Source organism: Vombatus ursinus, unplaced genomic scaffold, assembly GCF_900497805.2.
Source record: "Vombatus ursinus unplaced genomic scaffold, bare-nosed wombat genome assembly UNPS02014806.1, whole genome shotgun sequence".
NCBI lineage: Eukaryota > Metazoa > Chordata > Mammalia > Diprotodontia > Vombatidae > Vombatus > Vombatus ursinus.
The window spans coordinates 1,537,770-1,547,909 of NW_020954584.1; the positions used below are offsets into that span (position 1 = coordinate 1,537,770).

At 37.0% G+C, this 10,140-nt stretch overlaps 1 protein-coding gene across 1 annotated transcript; it reads right to left on the reverse strand.

Moving 5' to 3' along the window:
* Positions 1 to 343: 343 nt before the first annotated feature.
* LOC114051845 (olfactory receptor 5B12-like) lies at positions 344 to 1,300 on the reverse strand. The gene has a single exon (XM_027874236.1). The coding sequence runs from the start codon at positions 1,298 to 1,300 to the stop codon at positions 344 to 346; it is 957 nt and encodes a 318-aa protein (XP_027730037.1).
* Positions 1,301 to 10,140: the final 8,840 nt, after the last annotated feature.

The following is a 10,140-nucleotide window of genomic DNA, read 5'->3' on the forward strand; positions in this document are numbered from 1 at the left end:
GCAAGAAAACCCCAAATGGGGTCACAAAGAGCCAGACAGTCTCAACAACAAGAAGACAATACACATGTATTATTCATTCCAAATAATCTTCTAAGGCAGGGGATACTGTTAATGCCCTTTAAATATGAGGAAACTGAGAGTGGGACTTGCCTAGGGCTATGCAACATGACAATGTCTAAGACAATATAAATTCAAGTCTCTCCTAACTCCAAATTTATGACGTTTTCTGCTACATACTGATTTCTTTTCAGAAAGTTAGGATTATACTTCTCTATCATAAGAAAAGTAGCCTGATTTGGGGGCAGGATCCAAGAGTGGGATAGGTACAGATTGGATTTTCTCTCTAAGAAAAAAGATGATTTAATTGAAGTCGTCGTCCCCTCACAGCTTTCCTAAAAGCATTCTTGATGTCTTTGTTTCTAAGACTATAGATCAGAGGGTTAAACATAGGGATGACCATGGTGTAGAACACTGACGCTATTTTGTCAGTGTCCATTGAATGGCTTGAGCTGGGTGGGAAGTACATGAAGATGATTGTCCCATAAAATATGGACACTGCTGTAAGATGGGAAGCACAGGTAGAGAAGGCTTTCTGGCGGCCTTCAGTAGAATGGATCTTCAGGATGGTGAGGAAGATTAACAAGTAAGAGGTAAAGATGACAAGAAATGGGAAAAAGGTAGTGAACGACCCTAAGATAAAGAATACTAACTCAACCATGTGAGTGTCAGAGCAAGAGAGAACTAGGAGAGGGGCAATATCACAGAAAAAGTGATGGACTATGTTGGACCTACAGAAGGAAAGGCTAAACATGTTTCCTATGACTATGGAGGCGGCCAGAAAGCCACAAATGTAAGCACCACTGGCCAGGTGTGCACATACAGTTGATGTCATGGTAGTGGTATAATATAAGGGTTTACAAATAGCAGCATGGCGATCATAGGCCGTGGAGGCTAAGAGGAAACTTTCAGTAGTGACAAAAGTCACAAAGAAGAAAAACTGTGTAGCACATCCATTATAGGAGATGACTTTGTCACCTGTGAGGAGTCCAGCCATCACCTTGGGAGTAATAGCTGAGGAGTAGCCAAAAGTCACCAGAGGGAGGTTACTGGGGAAAAAGTACATGGGGGTGTGAAGGCAGGAGTCGCTGGAGATCAGAGCTGCTATCCCCAGGTTCCCTACCAGGGTGATGAGGTAGATGAGAGTGAACATTATGAAGAGAGGAACCTGAAGCTCTGGGGCATCTGTTAATCCTGTAAGGATGAACTCATTCACTTCAGATCTGTTCTCCATGGACGTCATTTGAGGGTGATGCCACTTACCTGCAACAAAAGAGTAACCATTAGAAAAATCCACTCTGCATGATGAATGACTCCAAGACATAAAGCATAGTCAGAGACCTATCTTCTGTGGGGGATAGAAATAAGCAATTAAGGAAAAAAGAATGTCTAAATAGTTGTCACAGCAGTTATTCCAGGTCCCCAGAATCCACTCAACTATTTTCTCATAAAAAGAGAGAGTCACTCATGTATTACTGCTCACTTTGTTTAATCTACTACAAATTTAACCATCCCCAAAGTGACATTTCCCACTTCAGGAAAGGGAAATACCTTATTCTCTGGAAAAAATCATCGTAAGAGGGGGGATTATTGTCGGCCAAAGTTGGAGAATTAGATCTTTGCTTATGAATATGCCTCACTCTGATAAAGAAGAGAGAAAAGAAGAATAAAGGAGAAGAGGGAGCGACCAAATAAAATGAAAGTTAAAAAAACTACAAGAAGGGAGGAGACGATCAAAGAAAGTTGGGCAAGAGTTCATTGGAATTCTGCTTACTCTTGGAATCCATTGCACTTTTAAGGTTTATGCAATAGACTGCAGTCACTAGTTCTTGAGTAGGAAGAGTTGGCACTGGATACAAGTTGAATAGTTGTGAGAATCATCTGTGCAAAAGACCACTGGTAGAACACTTAAGTGCAAATGTATGACTTCTAAATTTGTTTCCTTCCCACAGCCTGTCCCTTTTTCAATTCCCCACCACAGTGTGAAAACAGAAGGTGGCTACAAACAGGGATATTTGTCTTTTCATTCACTATATGGTTTTTTGGGTCTCACAGAAATCATCAGTTTTGGGGTTAGTCTGTTTCAAGTTTGAGCTAAAATCTCACCCACAAGAAGCCTTTCTTGATCCATTGATTCAATTTCAGTGCCTTCTATCTTCTGATCATGTCTCATTTATCCTGGCTATAGCTTGTTTGTAAATTGATATTTGCATGTTATTTGCATAGAGATTATGGACTCCTTGACTGCAAGGACTGTATTTTACTTTTTTTTGTATTCTCTCTGCTTAGCATTGTGCTGGACACATAGTAGGCAATTAATAAATGTTTATCGACTCACTGATTGTCCATTGGTAACTTTTTTTTTAGTTAGGCAATTGGGATTAAGTGACTTGCCCAAAGTCACACAGTTACGAAGTATTATGTGTCTGAGGTTGGATTTGAACTCAGGCCCTCCTGAATCCAGGGCTTGTGGTCTATCTATTGCGCCACCTAACTACCCCCATTGGTAACTTTCAATGCCTGAACTAAGCTATATTGGCCTTTAGGCATCAGATAACTGTGCAGGCCATTCTCAGGCACCGCTTTAACCCTTTATAACTTGGAAGGACCTGCCACAGTAATGAATCACTCAGTCTTAGAGTACTTTGTTTCTTACCTCTTACCATGAGTTACTAAAAGATTTTGTAGAAGTGATAAGTGGCCTGCTACATGCTAATTTTAATAATGTGCATCTTTAAATATATATATATATGTTTATATACATATAGATATACATATATACATACATATATCTCTATATTAATCAGAAGCAGTGAATCTCAAGTCAGTATGGTTACTCAAAGATCATCTACTTCAACTGACCTGTGACCAGGAGTCACCTCTATCAAAGCCTGCCAAAAGGCATGAAAGAGTGGAAAAGAAGAAGAGCTGGTTAACCTGGAAGAATGAAAGGGAAAGGATTTATACGTCTAGTAGCACATTGGGATCCCCAAGAAACTATGTCTCACATGAGAGGTGAATTAGAATCTCTAACGCATCAGAACAAATCTGTCTGCCAAGGTACTGTTTAGACTTGAGGAATGGGATTCATAACTTGAACATGGTTCTGGAAATATTTTCCCTTATTTAAATGAAATAGGACAAGTTATAACAAGATATTACAATATTTTTAAACTGAGAAAATATACTTATATAAAGAAACCCAGGAACCAAAGTTGGAAAACATGGTGGAAAGCATTTATGTTATTATCAGTATATTAATGATGGGAGTCTTCAATTATCTGGGCATTTGCCAGAATGTTCTCTCTTATTCTGACTTTCTGTCTCTCAATGACTTTCTCTGTCTCTGTCTCCCTGTGTCTATCTCTATATCTCTGCATCTATACATATTTGTCTCTGTCTGTCTCTTCCTGGCTCTTTTTTCCCCTTTTTCTTTGTCTGCCTGCTTCTCCCTGTGTGTCTCTTTCTATCTGCATATGCAGTTAGCTATCTATCTATCTCTGTCTCTCTCCACAAAGAAAAGCTATTGATTTCTTTACAAAAATGATATTTTAATGCATCAAAATTGTGAAATGAAGGAACAAATATGAGAAAATTCTATCCTGCATTTGATTCTCATAAAATATGGGGAATTATTAAGTAGAATCAAAGTAAACAGGAATGTTACAAGAGTAGGGGAAAAGTAATTACATCATCCTAAAGTTTGAGATAAATAAAGGAAGGAAAACTCTCAATTGTCAGACATTCATATTAGACTTGGGAAGAGTAAGTTCCAGGCAATTTATAGGAAGGATAAAGGATGATTCTGTAGGGAATTTAAACTTGAAAGGAAAGAAAGATCTCAAGAATAAAATTTTGAAGATACAAGAAGAAAAATTGACAATTAGGCAGACTTGGATATGAAAAATAAGTTTGCAGAAAAGAACAAAAGGAGAGATAACCAAGGATAAATGCAAGAGCAGATCCTATCTTATAGTAATAGAGTTGAAGGAGTGTCAGCATGCTGTTTGAACTGAGGGAAGCCCAGAAAGCTAAACACTGTAAAAGTTGTGTATTTTTAACGTAAAATTGACAATTTGGGGAAACAAAGGATAATCAAATAAGGAATTGGACTGATTCTGATGGTTGATGAGACAAGTACAATGAATGCCAAGCAAAGGCAGAATTGCTCAATTTGTATTTTGCTTCTATTTTCTCTGACAAAGAAAATGATCTTTGTGTTGACAAGAACAGGGCAACTAAGAGTTGATACCAAAGTAACAACTAAGAACTAGCACATATATTAATGGAAAGAAGAGAAAATATCATTTATATAGCATCTATTATATTCCAACCACTGTACTACACTTCATAAATATTATCGTATTTGATTCTCACAACAACCATGTGAAGTAGGTATTGTTATTATCACAATTTTAAAGTTGAGTAAAGAGAGGTAAATAGGGGTTGAATGACTTGCCCAGGGTCATACCTTAAGTATCTGTGACTGGATTTGAAATCAGAACTTCCTGACTCCATTCCCAGTGCACTATCCATTTTACCAGAGTTGCTTCTCTATAGTTTGCAAAGCACTTTGAATAGATCGGATCATTTGATCCCCACAACAATCTTGTGACATACATGGCTAACAAGAAAACCAATTTGACCTTCACACTGCATAAAGAGACACAGTATCCAGGCATACAGAGGTGGTCCTCTCTAGTCTACATTTGGAGCAATATGTTCAGTTGTGCGTACCACTCTTTACGAGGGACATTGACAGGCTAGACATTCTCCAGAGGAGTTCAACCAGCATAGAGAAGGACTTTGAAATCTTTCCATATTGGGGATTGGTGGAAGGAACTAAGAGTGTTTGGTGTAGGAAATACAAAAGATGGGTGTCAGAGCAGGAGTTGGGATTAAAGTTTTCTTCAAGTATCTGCAGGGCTGACATAGGGAGGAAGGATTTGGTTAATTTTATTTGTACCAAAAGGGAAAAGCCAGGAGGAAAGGTTAGAAAGTAAGAAAAAACAAACTCATTTGAAGTAAGGAAAAGATTCCAAAAATGTTGCTATTTAGAAGTGAAAGGGGCTGTCTTAACATGTACTGGATTTCTTCTCACTTAAAGTCTTGAGGTAAGTGCTAGTTGATCCCTTGTTCAAACCAGGCACACACAGACATAGACACACACACACACACAGATATATATGTGTGTCAGAGGTGTGCAGAGACAGAAAAGTTTATTTCTCATTTTATGGAAAAATGTGTCTCCTAGATCACTGTGACCATGGAGAAGTCACCACACCTCAGAGTCTCAACTCACTCACAAGTCAAAAAAGGATAAAATAATGATACCTATGTCACAGGGCTGTTCTGAGCATAGGAGATAATTCTGTAAAGTGCTTTGAAAACCTTAAAACTAGATAAAAGAATTATCTATTATTATTTTAATTAACACTACTGCTATCACCTGTTTTATCTTTCACAAATCCTTTAATGTCTTACTCCTAGGATATCACAGACCTCAGTTTGCTCATTGATAATGGAAATATATTAAGTAAGATGGAAACTGAGATCCTTTCCATCTCTGTGTCAATGATTCTATGACACTTTTAACCTGTATTAATTTTAAAGATATCCATTAGTCTTCATAACACCACTGTGAAAGGACTTTTTTTCTGATGTGGTTAATATGAAACTGGTAGGTAAGAATAAAGTAAATAAATAAAACTTTATCTCACAGACATTTAGAGGAGTAGAAAAAAAAATCAACTTTTAAAATTAACAGAAATGAAAGATTTTCCTTTCACATAATAGGAGGTGTATTAAGTAGAAAAATCAACCAACTTAGACTCACAATTCATAATATCGTTTGTCTCATACATGGCACCCATGCCATTTGTGTCAATGATATTATTGAACCAAATATGCATAGACATAATCTACGACAATCCTTTTCACAGATGTATTCAAAGTTGGGTCCTCTTGAGTTCCCACGTCTAGAGAGAACCCTTTTTGGTCGCCAGGGCTGACAAAGTGATTTGTTTTCTACTCTGAAATGCCCAGGTGTTGGTGAACAGCACTCTCTTGGAAAGATAATTGATTAGGAGTCTGAAGACTTGGTTCTAGTATTGCTTGGGCATTCACTAATTTCTTCTGTGATTTCATGGAAGTTAATCAACCCTTTTGCACCTCTGTCTGCTCATTTGGAAAATGGGAATAATATTTCTTAGGGTATAGAGTTTACACAATGATTGTAAGGAACGTTTCAAGAATCGAGTGTTATAAATATGAGACTTACCATCATCAGTACAAGACAGTGAGCTTTTACATGATAATGGATGATTAGGTGCTCCAAGAAACACAAAAACAGAGAAAAGAGGATAGAGGTGTTACTACACTACAAAGTACTAGTGTGTCAATGTGCCGTAGTAGACAGGGCTTTAATCTTTGAGTCAAAAGGATGTGGATTTAAATCCCACCTTAGACATTTATTAATTATATATGTCAAGACAAATCACTTAAGTCAATCAGCTTTAGGTTACTTATTGTTAAAAGGGGGAAGAACATAATAATGATGGTATTTATTTCAAGCAGTTGTTGGGACATTCAAATGAGAAAACTAAAGCTCTTTCCAAATGTTATATAAATGTGAACTATTATCATTTAGGGCAAGGACTCTTTCTCACCTAAATTTTCTTATCAAACCGCTCCCTAAAGTTTTTTGCTGCAATACCTTGCATACAGTGCATCTTCAACATTTTTAATATTAATTAATGAATATTAATGAATAAAATAATTAATCAACATTATTAAATTAGGTGTTCATTTGGACTACACAATCACCCATCCCTCAAATCCCTCCTTCAGTTACTGAAGGGCGATGAACTTGAAAAGCACAAGTAGTGGATAATAGGAGGTGCTTATAGAGAGTTTGAACACAACTTGCATACATGATCTCATCTGAGCCCTAAGACAGCCTTATGAAATAAGTACCATAGGTGTAATTACTAACAGTTTATGGATAAGGAAATCAAAGTGACTTACCCATGGGGAAAATGGGTCACTGTCTGAGATTCTGAAGGTTTTTACATACAAATCTTCCTATCTCCACATCCAGCAATGCTTCCACTATACCATTTTGGTGTCTACACTACACTGCAGTCTTGGAATTGGATATCTTAGAGCCTAGCTGGCTTGATGATGGAGAAAGGTGCTCAAGACTCCAAAAAGGATAGTTAGCCATGAACTTTATATTCAAAGTTTGGCCTTAAAGTCCCAAGTCTAGGAAACATAGAATTGGATTGAAGAAACTCTTCACTAGTTATTGGGGCAAAGAGTTCAAAGGTTCCTAGTGGCAGAGAGGTCACTCCTGGCCATTGCTGTGACATGGATGGCAGTAGAGTTAGTGATGCCTACTCCTAACCTCCATTCATTTCAGTGTCAGGAAGCACAAAAGAAAGTATGAGTGAGTGAATGAATCAAGCAATTTGATCCACCAGATAATTCCCCAGCTCTGAGTCCTACAGTGGCATGTTTCAACATCAGTAGCTGAAGTGATGGAAGACAAGGACATGATGCAGACCCGAAAGCCCTGCCACTCTTGGGAGATGGTGCTCCTTTGGAGATACTTGACAGCTCTTCTGCCACCTCATGATCGAAACAAACCATTAAATTCTGCTCTGGCCGTTGGGAAATTTTTTTTTTCTCATGGGTACTTTGTCATTCTTAGCTTATTGTTAGCAAAGTGAGGTAGGAAGGGACTCGGGCAAGGTCATTGACAAAAGTTGGCTTCTAGTCCTGCTTCTCCCATCTCTTAGTGAGGTGACATTGGCCACGTCACTGAACGTCTCCAAATCTCAATTTATTCTTCTCTGAAATGGGTGTAATAATTTCAGACCTGAAAACAATCAAAAGGTTTTGGTGAAGATCAAATGTGATACTGAACCTGAAAGAAATGTGGGTTATTGAAGAATTATCCACAAAATAAGGCAATAAAAAAGTACTGAACTTGGTATTAGAAGATCTGGGATGGAATTGGAAGTCACTGTGAAACTTTAGGCAAGTCACTTTTCCTGGATGAACCTTGATTTCCTCATTTGTAACACGCAAATAAGCATATTTATATTCTCAAATTTTCATGACCATTGTCAGGATAGTAAATCATAAAGTATAAATGATGTTCTTATTATCCTGAATATTATTGTTATTCTTTGTAAAAATTTACTCAGAGCTCCCAATTTGTATATTTCCTCAAATTGCATCTGATCCTGTCCCTCTCTGCTTCTTATCTCTGAGGACACATACCTTTGAGGTTCTAGTTCAATGGTAAGTAGGGAAATATTGTAGTAATCATTTGTCAAGGTTTAAGTAGTCCCTTTAACAGGCTCCCTTCTGCTTTTCTTGAGGACAAGACGCAGAGAAAGACAGTGAAGAGACCAGTGTGGCAGATTCAGAATTTTTGAAGACTTAGATTCAAGAAAGGTTCAATGTTGGCTCATTGTCAACTTGGAAGGTGGTCTCTCCTAAGCCCCTGCCTGCTGTATGTCCCCCACAATGCAAAGCCAACTTTTATTTACTGTCTATATATTTTATGTTCACTTATATGTGTATATTAATTTTCATCCAATAAAATTTGTTTCCTCATGGACAGACACTACATTATTTTTGTCTTGGTATATCCAGAGCCTATACTAGGCCTTAATTAAAGTAGTGGCCGAATAAATTATTGTGGAATTCAATTGATTTTTCACTTACTTGGACAAACACATATTGGCATCCTTATCAAATTCCCAGATAAAAAAAATCTAATATAAATTGTGCATTTATAAATCACTTACTGTAGGACAGGCACTGTGTTAAGTGTTGGGGATACAACAACAAGGGCAAAAACACATTTTATCACATTTTCAGATTACTCATATCAAGGAAGGTTAGCTGCCATTTTGGGGGAATGGTAGATTTAGGATCCCAAAAGACCTCAACAGAGTAGAAAGTTGGGCGAGACTAAATAAGATGGAAATGAACAAATAAGTGTAAATTTCTACACGTGTTCAAAATATCATCTCTTTCAACATAAGTGATATTGAAAACTACAAGGAAGATAAATATGGCCTTTGTATAGTACTTTAAGTTTTGGAAATTTCTTATAAGCACTGTGCTATTTGAGAGGAAAAAAGCTAATGCTATCTTAGACTACATAAAAAGGCATAATGTATAAAATGAAGGAGATGGATGTTGTACCCCCTTATGGTGTAGGCAGACCACACCCGCAAAACTGATTTAACTTAGAGTAACTACATCTTAGGAAGATATAGAGAAAATGAAACACATCTAGAGAGAGTTTTCTAGAATGATAAGGTAATAGGGTCTACACCATGTGAAGTTTAGTAGAAAGAAAGGGAGATATTGAATGCAGATTTATGGGGGGCATGACAGATATTAAGTATGTGGATGGTTGTCACGTGCAAGAGGGGCTAGATTTGGATTTTTTTAATGTTTGTGAACTTTATTATGTTTTTTTTTGTAAGTCCAAGTACTTTTATTAAAAAAAATTCTGACCCCAACAAATGCCAATCAATGCAAGTATTTCCATACATATAAAACAAGAGAAAAAGAGGATTGTACATGTAGCTACCAAACTGAACCATGTACAACTTGCTTCTCCCTCCAGGTATAAAACAATTTGCTTTCAAAACTTTCTTCCTTGTCTCTTTCCTACTGATGTTCCCTCTGTTCTCATCATGCCAGATTAAAATGCCTTGCAGTAGAATCACTGAGTCAAAGGTTATGCATGCAAGTCCACGTTAATGACTTTCCAGGATAGCTTGATCAATTCACAAATCTACCAACAGTGTATTAGTATGCCTCTTTTTTCCACAGCACCTCTGTGAATTTCAATTTTCTTTTTTTTTGCTTATCTGATGAGTAAGAAGTAGAAACTCAGAGTTTATTGGATGTACATTTCTCTAATTATTAATGATTTAGAACATTTTTATATGCCAGTTGTAAACTTAGATTTCTTTTACAAAAGCCTTTTTATATACATTAGTCAATTTTCTATTGGGGAAAGAATCTTACCGTTATATATTTGAATCAGTTCCT